Source organism: Geotrypetes seraphini, chromosome 4, assembly GCF_902459505.1.
Source record: "Geotrypetes seraphini chromosome 4, aGeoSer1.1, whole genome shotgun sequence".
Lineage (NCBI taxonomy): Eukaryota > Metazoa > Chordata > Amphibia > Gymnophiona > Dermophiidae > Geotrypetes > Geotrypetes seraphini.
Window position 1 is genome coordinate 157,554,292 of NC_047087.1, and position 14,469 is coordinate 157,568,760.

General features: G+C 44.2%; 1 protein-coding gene across 1 annotated transcript in view; it reads right to left on the reverse strand.

The window, feature by feature from the left end:
- BCAR1 (BCAR1 scaffold protein, Cas family member) overlaps positions 1-14,469 on the reverse strand; it is a 570,884-nt gene that overhangs the window by 181,560 nt on the left and 374,855 nt on the right. Inside the window, exon 4 of the mRNA XM_033941917.1 lies at positions 1,493-1,603. Coding sequence (XP_033797808.1) covers positions 1,493-1,603 — 111 coding nt within the window. The remainder of the gene's footprint in view (positions 1-1,492; positions 1,604-14,469) is intronic.

The following is a 14,469-nucleotide window of genomic DNA, read 5'->3' on the forward strand; positions in this document are numbered from 1 at the left end:
CCTATGGGGAAACTCGCTTTGATATACAAGTATTTTGGTTTACGAGCATGCTTTCTGGAACGAATTATGCTCGTAAACCAAGGTTCCACCTCGGTTTATATTCAGGTGAGTTTATATTCAAATATATACAGTAGTCCCTAGTGCTTAAAGACACTCCCTACCCACCTGACACCTCTGCTAGGTACCACCCTCATCCCCCTTACTTCTTAGCTATACCTTTATAGTAAGCATGAGCAATGCTCACTCATGTCTCCTCTTGAAAGATGGCCCTGTGCAGTGCATTTCCCACCCCCCTTGGTTAAGTAGACTCCCCTGAGCCTACCTAAATGCACAGTAGAGGGTTGTTGGGGGCAGAAATGTAGCTCCCTCACTCTTACCTTTTGCCAGCTCCTAGGAAAATGGTTGTTGCAAGCCTTTGTAGCAGCTTGTGGTATTTTGAGAGGTCACTGCAGCAATTTTCCCAGGCACTGGCAAAGGGCAGGAGCAAGGCAGCTGAGCTTCTGCCCTCAACCACTCCCCAGTGGAACACCAGGTATTAAGATAGGCCCATGGGGGCCTACCAATACATGGAGGGTTGGGGTGCCTAGCAGGTAGGGGAGAGAGGTTTGGCCTCAGGTTGGGGTGAAGGAACATTGTTGGGGGATTTTAGAAGGGGGATTAATACCACACAAAGTTATGTTTTCCCAGTCTGATATTCAGCCAGGACTGCACAACTCTTATGCCCTGATATTCAGTACCAGTGCCCGGACATGGCCCAGCACTGAATATCAATGCAAAAGAAGCCAGTGAAGATAAGTTAAAAAAAACATGCTGACTAACACTGGCTGAATATTAGGGGGCAGGAAACTAATTTTTTTATTTGAGGCAAGGGGAATGGGAAAGGGAGGGTCTTGGGTCTGGTGAGGAGGGAATAGGGAGAAGTGGGCACTAGATCACCGAGGAAATCTTTTGAATGGGGGGTCATGTTGAATCATTGGGGAAAGGGCACTAAACCATCAGGGGGTGGTGGGAAAGAGAAAGTGTTGTTAGACACCCACTCCTTTCAACCAACTCTTGTACACTGCCCTGGACCCTGGTGTAAATTTCTGTGGTAATCACACAGCCAAAGCTTTCATTTATTTATTTTTTTTTGCATGTCATGGAATAACAAATACATCACATTTGCATTCATTTCGGTCAGGTTTCCATGTGAGTTAACACCCTCACTGAAACCCTTTCAGCTTTGCTATTCTGTGGCAAAGCTATTAAACCTATGGTAATCATGTAGGAAACTTTTTGAATCAGTCTCATTGTGATGTTGACAGCACTACTACCTTTGAAATCAAGCTGCAATACCATAGGACAGTGATTCCAGTTTGTGAATGTGTGGTGCTGGGGGGCTGTAATATTCAATTCATACATACAAACCTTGCTCTGGCAGCCCATAACAGAAGCAGTACAATTACCGTTGCCATCCTACACATAGTCTAAGACTAGATTTGTCTTCACTAACCATCAGATGAGTCTGAGATTTCTTCTCCACAACAGGAGGTATATCATAGATCTCCTGGGTTTGCTCTCTGCTGCTTGGACCCTTCATGGAAATAACAGGTGTTTTATAAACCTGAAAGTAACAACCGCAGAAGGATTATATGACATGCAAAGTTGTTATAATATTTCAAGTATCAATCCATTAGGTAAAACCCTTCTAAATGAAAGTTCTGATTTTACAACAGTTTGTGACTCAAAGACAAGAGACAAAACATAGTGGGAGAAACCCAGTCCAGTATCTTGATGAATACAAAACAAATTTATTAGAACAATGTCTGATTATAGTGTTCAATATAGTCAAGAGTAAATATCCAAAAAAGAAAATAGTAAAACAATAGGTGAAACCAAATGATGAGGACCCAATATAGTCTGTGTTTTGGCTAATTTACCTTCTTCAGGAATCCAAATGGATCCACTATATATTAACAAGCACTGAAAAGAAGGATAATGTGTGACACACTTTCTGGCCATCTTGGCATCACAAAGGAAAGGGAATGGGACTTAATATACTGCCTTTCTGTGGTTATAATTAAAGTGGTTTAACTATTATATACAGACTAGTCTTTAAGCCTGTTACATTAACGGGTGCTAGAATATGTGTGTGTGTATTTCTTTCTTTCTCTCTCTCTCTCCTTACCCTGTTTCTGTATTTCTTTCTTTCTGTCTTTCTTTTTCCTCGGCTGTCCACCACCACCCCTTGCCTGCTCCCCCTGTCCATTCTCCCTTCCTTTTTCTTCCCCTGTGTCCACCACCACCCCTTCACTGGTCCCCTTATCCAGCAGCAGCCCTTCTCCCTTTGTTTTAACTTCCCCCCTGCCCAGCAGCACCTCTTTCCTGCTACCCCTGTCCAGCAGTAGGCCTCCCTTCCTTTTTTTGCCCCCCCCCGGTCCATCAGCATCTCTTCCCCTGTCCAGCAGTACCTCTTTTCTGTTCCCCCTGTCCATGAGTAGGCCTCCCTTCCTTTTTTTGCCCCCCCCGTCCATCAGCACCTCTTCCCTTGTCCAGCAGTACCTCTTTTCTGTTCCCCCTGTCCAGCAGTAGGCCTCCCTTCCTTTTTTTGCCCCCCCCGTCCATCAGCACCTCTTCCCTTGTCCAGCAGTACCTCTTTTCTGTTCCCCCTGTCCAGCAGTAGGCCTCCCTTCCTTTTTTGCCCCCCATCCATCAGCACCTCTTCCCCTGTCCAGCAGTACCTCTTTTCTGTTCCCCTGTCCAGCAGTAGGCCTCCCTTCCTTTTTTGTCCCCCCATCCATCAGCACCTCTTCCCCTGTCCAGCAGTACCTCTTTTCTGTTCCCCCTGTCCAGCAGTAGGCCTCCCTTCCTTTTTTTTTGCCCCCCCCCGTCCAACAGCACCTCTTCCCATGTACAGCAGCAACCCTTACCTCCACCAACATCTGCCTAAAGCCGCCGCGGTCTGCAGGCACCGACAGCCTTTGTGGCCTGCTCCCACTCCCTCCTCTCCGTCGCTTGCTGTGCCGTCCCCCCCCCCCCCCCGGGAAGCTTCGTTTCCGGCTTCGGCAGCCTCCTATCTGCGGGCCACCCGCCCGCCCGTGTTTCACTTGAAAGCCGACACCGCAGCTCCTCTATCGATCCCCGCCCGGTGCGGTTCGAGAGAGGAGCTGCGGCGGGCGGGTGAGGAGGGTGAGAAGATCCTGGCAGGTGCGCCTGTGCTCCCCTCCTCCCCCTCCGAATCAGCGGCAGACTCTGGCAGTGAGTGACGGCGAGGGGGGAGTGTCTCCGTGTTCTGGCCTACCTCCGTGTTCGAAAATCGAATTTGGCACGGAGGCACACCTCACGCCACCAGGAATCACGCTCTTTGAAAAGCGCATGCGCGCTTAGCCTTTTATTATTATTGATACTTATATTGTACCCAGGGCAACAGAATGTTAAGTGATTTGCCCAGAGTCATAAGGAGCTACAGTGGAAATTGAATCCAGTTCCTCAGGCCACTATGCTAACCACTACACTACTCCTTCCACTCCTTGTGAATCACTTCACACGTGAATTACAGCACACATGGGTGCTCTCAAACAGCATTTAGGGCATTCAAAAGCTTTTGTGCATGAACATTAGTACCAGAAGTAGAAGTGCAGCAGGAACCAGCAAGGAGAAAGGAAGAATGGTTGATTCAGACCAGCTGGGAGATGACTGGCTGGGATGACTTCTTGAAGATTTTAGAAGGGTGGCTAGTTAGCTAGAAAAATGATGGCAATGAATGGGGAGAAGAATGGAGGAGGAACAGAGACTTTTGGTGATGAAGGTTGGAGACAGAGTGAAAGACTGGTGGAAATTAAGGTAGGAGACGGAGGGAGACTACTAGGTACTGGCTGAGAGGAAGAGAGAAAGAGCGAAAAAAGAGTAACTTACATTAAAAGCCAGCTTTAGTAGGGGAGTTTAATTTTTTGTCTAATAGAGGCAGAATGGTCAAACAGAAAATCAGGTCTTCAAGTAGTTGCAGCTAGTGCTGTCTGATTCAGGGAAAAGTTTTTTGATTCAATTCGATTTGGCCTATTGAATTGACTTTTTTGTTTGATTCAATTCACTTTTCCTGCCCAATTGGGCGTTTTTTCTTTCTTTTTTGAAATTCTTTATTGGTTTTTAATCAACAACAGTGTCATACAAATGAAAGAACGAAAGATATTCCACATATTACACTATTATCTATACAGGTAACATAAATATTCAATAATTTCATTTTCCTGCATATAATAATATCATAATATATTCTAATAAACAATACAAATAAAGAACAAAGTTACCCAAATATCACTATCAATATTTATTCCCCTCCCTCCAACCCCCCACCCCCATGGATGTGTAAAGATAAATAAACCAAAGAAAAGAAGAGATATGATAAAAATACATTATTATGTTTTTACAAATTTAGTCAATGGGCTCCAAATTTTATTAAATACCTCACTAAAACCCCTACATTCTGCGTTAATTCGTTTGATCTGTATGTAGTACACACATTCAACCACCAAAATGTATAATTAACTCTATCATGGTTTTTCAAATTACTTGTAATCAATTGAATGGCTATACCTGTTAGGATCATAAATAGACGACTCTTATATTTATCTAGAGTGGGTTTCACATGTAAAATTGTTCCACAAATTATAGCCTTATATGACATTGGAACATTTGAATCTAGTACTAAATTTTTTTTCCCCCCAAATTGACTTCCAATATATTAATATAAATGGACAAAAATACAACAGATGATCCAAAGTCCCTATACCAGTATGACAATGCCAGCATCTATTAGACTTAGAACTATCTATTTTATTTAATCGAACTGGGGGTCCAGAAAATCCTATGTAACAAAAATAACCATGTTTGTCTCATAAATGCTGATGCTGTACATTTCAATCTCCAAGTCCAAATTCGTGGCCAATGAGACACAGAAATATACTGTTTTATCTTGATGCTCCAGATGTCTCTAAGACTATTTTTTGGTTTTTTATTCAAAAATCCAGAAATCAATTTGTACCACTGAGCAGCCTGATGACCTACTAAATCAGTTTGGTAGCAAAGGATTTGCAGGCTAAAATATGTTTTAAAATTTTTCCATTCAGGGAACCCACTCTGAATAGCCTGCTTCAACTGCAACCACCTATATTGTTGAGATTTTAAAATTCCAAATGACTGTTGCAATTGTGGAAAATCAAGCAGATTTCCATTAGACATAACCTCATCTAATGTCTGAATACCTGCCTGCATCCAATTCTTCCAAGTGATCCTAGCACCACCTATTTGAATCTTGGAGTTTAACCATAAGGACTGCAAAGTAGACTTTATTATGGGAACATCTGTTAACTTATCAATAAATTTAATTGTTTTCCATGTGTCCAATAAAATCACATTATCCTTAGCGTACCTAGATATTTTAATACTTAATATATGAGACAGTCTCATTGAGGACATGATTTTCCACTAAAGATATAGCCAGTCTTGTTCTAAGAGCTCAGGGAGGATCCAATACATACCTTGACGCATTATATAGGCTTGATGATACCTATAAAAATTGGGAAAATTTACCTCACCCTCCGCAATTGTTTTTTGAAGAGATACTAAAGCAATTCTTGCTTTCTTCCCTAGCCAAATAAATTTTGTCAATATAATATTTAACTTTTTGTAATAGGACCCTTGAATATAAATTGGTAACATACTCAGTTGGTAACAAATTACCGGCAAGATCATCATTTTGACCGTTTGAACTCTCCCCCACCAAGACAAGTGTAAAGGGTTCCATTGCTCACACATCTCCATGACCTTTGATAATAATGATTTTTCATTTATTTTCATCGTTCCTTCCAATGTATTTTTAATCCATATATCTAAGTATTTAATACCATCCTCCTTCCAAATAAAAGGAAATTCATCAAATAATCCTTTCGTACAATGTACATTCAATGGAAGAATTTCTGATTTGTTCCATTTATTTTGTAACCAGAGAATTTTCCAAATTTATTAATCAGTTCCAGTAAACATGGTATGGTAATTTCAGGACTTCTCAAATGAAGCAAAATATCATCTGCATATGCAGAAAGTTTGTATTCCCAACCTGCCCAAGGAATACCACAAATCTCCTCTGCTTGTTTAATAGCCAACAGTAAGGGTTCCAAAACAATATCAAACAGCAAAGGAGATAATAGGCATCCCTGTCTCACTCCCCTTTCCAAGCGAAACTGCTCTGAAAAAGTATTATTAATGTACAATCTAGCAAAAGGGGAACAATACAAGGTTTGAATCATTTGTATAAATCCAGAACCAATAACAAACCATTCCATAGCCTGATACATAAAGGACCATTCTACTCGATCAAAAGCCTTCTCTGCATCTAAAGAAACAGAAAAGGCCGGATCATCCATTTTTTTTGTCAAATTTAGCATATGAAAGGCCAATCTAGTATTATTTGAAGAATGTCGACTAGCAACGAACCCTGTTTGGTGGACATCAATAATATAAGGAAGAGCCTTGGCCAAGCATAAAGCTAATAATTTCGCTAATATTTTCCCATCTATATTAATCAAAGAAATCGACCTATAATTAGCAACCAACAAGGAATCTTTATTTGGCTTTGGCAAAACAATAGTTAATGATTCCGCTATAGTACCTGTTATACAACCATTATTCAGTTGATCCTGATATAAATTTAATAGATGGGGTATTAATATGTTTTGAAATGATGCATAGAATTCAACCGGATCCAACTCTAAGGAACTTCAATGCAGATTGTATTTCTTTTGTGAAATGGGTGCTTCTAATTTTCCTTTCACATGCTCGGGAATTTTGGGACCCTCAATCAGATTTAAAAATTCTAACCCATCTTCCTCCTTAGTTAAATAATGCTCAGAAGAATACAAGCTTGTGTAAAATTTCAAAAACTGTTTTAATATATTGTTATTTTGATAATGAATTACCATGTTTTCATATTTAATTGCTGTAATATTTATTTTCCTCTTTTTAGCTTTTAAATAATTAGCCAGTAGTCTTCCCGCCTTATTTGAGTTTCCCTAATACAAAGCCTTTAGAGACACCAATTGTTTCCTAGCTAGCTGAGAAGAAATTTAATTGTATCTAAACTTTGCTTTTAAAAGAGCCTGAAAAGTATTTGGATCCCAATTTGACTTCAATTGTAACTCTAATTTAGTAATATCTTGTTCTAAAATATGAAATTCTTTATTTAATTGTTTTTTAATATATGAAGAATATGAGATTATATAACCTCTCACGGTAGCCTTAAAGGCATCCCATATTGTTTCTTTAGTTATTTCTTCTAAATCATTAATCTGAAAAAATTCATTTATTTTCAACTGAAATTCCTCTTTAAAATTAGAGTCTGCCAGCAATGTATTACTGAATCTCCATAAAGGTCTATTATTCTCTTGTCCATCTATACTACAATCAATCCAAACACCTCCATGAACCGATAAAATAATCACACAGAAGCTCAGATTTCCATTATATAAAAATACCTCCAAACCCAACCTGCCAACCTACACCCCCAAACCCCCCCCAGTCCTCCATCTATCCAAGAACATGGGAAAAGAAAACCAAAAAGATGAACAGTGACCTAAACAATACACACATAAACTCTTAGTTCAGCATTTCAATAAGCAACTCCTTGCTAGGGGAGTCATCGGGCTCCAAAAGGGTTTCCAATATTGCTGAAAAGAACGCCCCTTCGAAGAAGAAATGTCTGAGATGTCTCTGTGTTCCCACATCATAAGAACATAAGAATTGCTGCTGCTGGGTCAGAACAGTGGTCTATCGTGCCCAGCAGTCCGCTCATGGGGCGGCCCTCTGGTCAAAGACCAGCGCCCTAACTGAGACTAGCCCTACCTGCGTACGTTCCGGTTCAACAGGAACTTGTCTAACTTTGTCTTGAATACCTGGAGGGTGTTTTTCCCTATGACAGACTCCGGAAGAGTGTTCCAGTTTTCCACCACTTTCTGAGTGAAGAAGAACTTCCTTACATTTGTACGGAATCTATCCCCTTTCAACTTTAGAGAGTGCACCCTCGTTCTCCCCACCTTGAAGAGGATGAACAACCTGTCCTTATCTACTAAGTCTATACCCTTCAGTACCTTGCATGTTTCGATCATGTCCCCTCTCAATCTCCTCTGCTCGAGGGAGAAGAGGCCCAGTTTCTCTAATATTTTGCTGTACGGCAGCTCCTCCAGCCCCTTAACCATTTTTGCTGCTCTTCTTTGGATCCTTTTGAGTAGTACCATGTCCTTCTTCATGTACAGTGACCAGTGCTGGACGCAATACTCCAGGTGAGGACGCACCATGGCCCAGTACAGCGGCATGATAACCTTCTCCGATCTGTTCGTGATCCCCTTCTTTATCATTCCTAGCATTCTGTTCGCCCTTTTCGCCGCTACCGTGGCACATTGCGTGGACGGCTTCATCGACTTATCGATCAGAACTTCCAAGTCTCTTTCCTGGGAGGTCTTTCCAAGTACCGCCCCGGACATCCTATATTCATGCATGAGATTTTTGTTACCGATATGCATCACTATACACTTATCCACATTGAACCTCATCTGCCATGTTGCTGCCTATTCCTCGAGCCTGATTATGTCACGCTGCAGATCTTCGTAATCCCCCTGCGTCTTCACTACTCTGAATAACTTCGTATCGTCTGCAAATTTAATCACCTCGCTCGTCGTACCTATGTCCAGATTGTTTATAAAGATGTTGAAGAGCACGGGTCCAAGCACCAAGCCCTGCGGCACCCCACTGGTGACGCTCTTCCAGTCCGAGTAATGCCCATTTATCCCCACTCTCTGTTTCCTATGCTCCAGCCAGTTTTTTATCCGTGTATTTCACCCTCGATTCCATGACTCGCAATTTTCCGAAGTAGTTGATCATGCGGAACCTTGTCAAAAACCTTCTGGAAATCCGGGTCGACCTTGTCTATCTGCTTGTTTACTCCCTCGAAGAAGTGCAGCAAGTTTGTCAAACAAGATGATCAGCGTAACATTCACCACCTTCCAGTCCTCTGGAATCTTTCCCGATTTGATTGACAGATTGGCTATTAGCTGAACAGTTCAGATGTAGTCCCTTTCAGTTCCTTGATGACCCTTGGATGGATACCATCCGGTCCCGGGGATTTATCGCCAAAGAGAAATATCAGGAGCGTCCCCCTCCAACCACTTGAGAAGAATACATTTCAAAGTGACCAGTACAGAAAAACTGCCGCTCCCTTTTTACAAGGACAATAATGAAGAACTCCAAACAGAAGCAATGGAGAGGGGGTCACGTAATGCAGCCTGCCTAAACAGACACAGGAGAGGAGAGCTCCAGACCGACCCCGACTAAATCGGCTATTAACTTCAGCTATAACCCCGCACTCTGCTCCTACCTGCTCTGGCAGACAGTGTTCAGTGTTCTGGATTGTTGTTGCTGAGCTTAGGAAGCGACAGCACTTTGGTATGTCCATAAAAGCAGCAAAACCACCCTGAGATAAGCCTTGGTCCCCCACAGTCAAGATGGCGGCGGAACCCGCGTCTTTCACCATACTGGCAGGGGACTGGATCCAAGAAATAACCCGATCAGGGATGGCAGCCTTGGCAGACCGCCTTAACAAGCTCCAATCGGTGGTGGATGAAGTCCATGAAAAGTTTGACGTGCATAGTCAGAGGATCGCTGCTGTGGAGCAATGAGTGTCGGGCCAGGAAGACACATTTTTAGCATTGGAGGCGCAGGTGTCTGCGCTCCAAAAACAGAGCACCGACATGCAGGACTAGTTTGAAGTATATGAAATCCACAGCCAGCTGGTCGGCCTGCCTGAGACTATTACCAACGGAGACCTTTATCGGATTTTCAGCTCCTGGCTGCCAGAGAAATTGGGTCTTTCTGCCTTGGGCCTGTCATTTGACTGTGAGAGGGCCCACAGTATTGGCCTCAAGGCGGCGGAAGGCAGACAAGTGCATACGGCCATCGGCCACTACAGCAGCTGGAGAGGCAAGGAGGCGATCTTTAAGGCCTTTTGCAAAGCGGGATCACTGGAGTTTGAGTGGGCAAAAGTGCTTCTGTTCAACGACTACTCAGTGTGAGTAGCAGCACAAAGCAAGATAATGTCACCATTCTGCACCGAGCTACATAATACGGGTGTCCAATTTGCCCTGGTTTTCCCAGCTAGGTTCTGGGTCTGGAGGAATGGTACATCTATGACCTTAGCCACGGTGGAGGAGGCCCACTCATTTTTGGGCAATTTGTCTGCTTGGGTCTCTTCTTGCGCCCTTTTTGCTGTTTCCACCGTGTTGCCTCTATGATCTGGACAACACTTGTCCCTGGACCTTGGAATGGGGCTTTGCATGTCCCTGTTGTTGGGAGTCATACCTTTGGGATATGCTTGGGGGTTCCTTGGAGGCTCCAGTGGCCTTGGCTGCGGTCACACTTCGATCTCGCACCGTTTGTTTCTGGTGACTCCTAAGACAGGGCTTCTGCCTGCACCACTGGAGGGTTTTGGGATAGTCCTGACAATCCTCCTGATGACATCCTAGGCCTGAGTTATCTGCTGATGCTAGGGCTTGGGCACCGAGTTTGGGCATGGATTTGTGTTGCTTTTCCAGGTTTACTTTCCTGTGTTTGCACTGCTGTGTACCGGAGCTGTTTTGTGGAGGGTGGGGGGGGGGGTGGAGGTCTCCCTTGGGTAGGCAGTGGGCATGGATTTAGGATTGTATGCTGGGAACACAGGATGGGTTGGAGGGGCTGGTCGTGGGGGTGCGGGGAGGGTGAGTTTGTCTGTTAGTATGAGTGGAGATATGCATGGTGGTATGCTTGTAGTTTGGGGGTCGCTTGGAGTGCAGTGGGAGGGCAGCTGGTGTGGGGAGCATCTGCACTTTGCTGGTTTGCTTCTTTGGTACAGCCCTAGGGTCCGGCTGGGAGGCCCTGGGCTGGCTGGTATTGGTGTGTTGCTGTTTGATTTTTCTCTTCTATGGGGAGAGTATGGCTGAACTGACAGTGACCATATTCAATGTGGATGGTATTCGGGTCTCCCGTGAAGAGAACTCAAATTTTGTCCAGTCTTCGTATATTGCATACTGACATTGCTTACTTGCAAGAAACCCATCTCTCTTGGCTGGAGCATGCCAAACTTAAAAGTGACTGGGTGGGGGAGGTGTTTCCCTCAGCTTTTGGGGCAGACAACGAGGGGTAGCTATTTTAGTGCATAAGAGCCTACCCTTTCACCTTCATAAACAAATTCAAGACCAAGAGGGCCATTATGTAATGGTCCTGGGAGAGTTATGGGGATGTAAGCTCTTGTTGTGTAATCTGTATGTCCCAAATGTTTACTGTCATAGATTTTTCTCCTCTGTCCTTCCCATCCTTTCTCAAAACACTGAATATCATTTGATCCTGGGTGGGGACCTCAACATTACTGCAAACCCAGGGATGGACTGTAAGCCGCCCCAGGCCCGCATGAGGGATCATGATGCTAAGGGGGTGGGTTTCTTTACCCAGTACTTAGATCTAGCAGATGTTTGGCGCACCCTGCACCCCTATGAAACTGATTTTATCTTTTACTCTTATGCCCATAAGGTGTATGCCAGGCTGGATTACCTCCTTCTGGATAAGCGCCTGTTCTCCATGGCCACTCATTCAGAAATTTATGAGAGTACCATCTCTGACCACGCCCCGGTGGAACTCCGGTTGAGTTTTGCCCCCACGGGCTGGAACTCCTCCTGGAAGTTGCCTCCTCACTTATACCATGACCCGGATTTCCGCACTTTTCTGAGAGCGCGTTGGGTAGATTATACACTTATGAATGACGCCTGAGGTGGGCCCTGTTACGTTCTGGTATGCCTCTAAGGCGGTGCTCCGGGGGCACATTATTGCGTATCTTTCGGGTCAGCGGAAGAAACGGGAGGGGGAATTATTGCGACTGGTTGGGAGGCTGCACGATCTTCAGAGGGCCCATATCAGTACATTGTCGGAAGCAGATTGGCTGGAGCTCCAAGGGGTTCGGGGTCAGATTGAGGAGCTTCTTAATCAGCGTACGGAACAGTGGTGCCCGATTCACAATTCGAATCAATTCACCGATTCACTTCGAGTGAATCGATTCGAATCGATTTAAAACAAAAAAAAAATCGGCCTCCTAATTTGGTAACTGACCCTCCCCCCTCCCCTCTTAAAGCAGGAGCGGCAGCGTGCCTCTTGCTGGCACCTGCTTTAGAGGGCAAGGGGGTAGGGTCAGTCAGGAAGAGCTTTGGATTCTTGCCCAGAAATAGCTAAGAAAAAAATTTAAAAATTAAAATTGAATCAGGTTAGACAGACTGGATGGACCATTCGGGTTTTTATCTGCTGTCATCTACTAAGTGCTGGTGTCCGGCTTCCCCCCTGGCCTCCCGCTGGTATCCAGCTTCCCCCCTGGCCTCCCGCTGGAATCCGGCTTCCCCTCTGGCCTCCTGCTGGTGTCCGGCTTCCCCTTTGGCCTCCTGCTGGTGTCTGGCTTCCTCCCTGGCCTCCCGCCCACCATTTACCTACTAGCAGCAGCCTGCAGAGAAGATCGCTAGTGCTAGCGATCTCTGCAAACTGCTATAGGTCTTTAGAGCTGTTTCCTCTGCCGCGGTTCTGTCCCTCCTCTGACGTCAGAGGCAGGATCGCGGCAGAGGAAACAGCTCCGAAGACCTATATTAGCTTGCAGAGATCGCTAGCCCCAGCGATCTTCTCTTCAGGCTGCTGCTAGTAGGTAAATGGTGTGCGGGATGCCAGGGGGAACACAGAGGCCTTCCAGAGAGGGGGGTTGCACAGTCCTTAGGGGGGCTGGTACAGGCAGGCCTTCAGGGGTGGGGTGCAGGCCTTCGGGGTGGGATGCAAGGCTTCTGGGGTGAGATGCAGGGCTTCAGGGGGAGACAGACCTTCAGGGGAGGGGGCCCTGGTGTAGAAGTACACAGAGGGAGGGAGGGAACGGGGGGTTTCAAAGAGACATGCATATGCCAGACTTTGGGGGGGAAGAGATAATGGGTCTAAAAACAGAGGAGAGGGAGAGAGATGGTGGACAATGGGATTTACGGAGGGAAGGAACAGAAAGGGAGAGAAGTTGAACACAAGGGATGGTGTGGAGGGGGGATAGAGATACTTGATAGGAGGGTAGTTGAGAAAAGAAAGGGAGATATGGTGGACTCTGGGGTGGTGGGGAAGGAGGGAGAAATGCTGGATGAAAGGGTAGTTGAGAAAAGGTGGATCTGTGGATGGAGACGAAAAAAAGGAAAGATGCCAGACCTCCGGGGAGGGAAGGGGAAGACAGAGATAGAAGATGGATGGTTAGCATGGAGAAAGAAGAAAGAAGGTGACCTTGGCAAGCAAGCTATCAAAAGACAACCAGAGCCGGGGACCAACAAGATTTGAATAATGACCAGACAACAAAAGGTAGAAAAAATAATTTTATTTTCTGTTTTGTGATTACAATATGTCAGATTTGAAATGTGTATTCTGCCACAGCTGATATTAGACCACAAACATGAGCTAGGATTTAACAGAGAGAGGAAAAGTATTTTTTGTTTGTTTATTTTGTTTACACCACAGCACCAGTGTGGTTAGGAGAAGGCAAAGGGGGTGAAGAGGCTATAAAAGGGGTGAAGAGGCTATAAAATAAACCCACCAGGAAAATCGAATCCTCCCTCGGAATGCTTTCGATGGCTTCAACTCTCCCATTGTTTGAAAAAAATGCTCTCCTTCTATTTTTTCCTATTCTTCATACATCTGATTTCTTAACATCTTCTCGCTTGGGATTAGTATTAGGTCATACTACATCCTTTTTTATAAAGAACTAAGATCCTTCTTGTATCCCAGATTCAAGAAATCCATGGACATTTGGTCTGCTTATAAGACATGGCGGGGTTCAGACAAGGATTGGGATCATTATTTTAGTTAAATTGTCCGTCCTACGGCTTCCGCCAGTATCTCTCAGTCTTTATACTTTTTATGAATTCTTTTTTGATATTCTTCTTTTTAGAGCTCTAGCTGTTCCAGATCATCTCACTCTTAAGCAGCAATCTCTCCTTAATATTTTACTTGCTATAACGATATAAATGATTCTTCATAATTGGAAATCTGCATGGTTCTCATGATACACTTATATGAAACCAAAGCAGCAGAATTTTCCAATAGATTTTTGCTCATTTCTCAAATTTGGGAACTTATAAAATACTTCTCTCCATAAATGTTGACATTTCAGGTTGGTATGTTACTCTTGTAAACTGCTCTATTATATTATCAGACACGTTACTCCTTGCAGGAACTTGATGCCCGCCCTGCTCTAGACTGGTTTTGTCTCCTTCCTAGATTGCGAAACTCGCTACTTTTATTATCTCTTCTTCTTCTCTCTTCCCCCTCCAGGATGCCATTCAGTATTAATTAGGACTGCCATGTACATCTTGTATGATCTACTATTCTGTACATTGTTTGACTGCCATTTTGCCT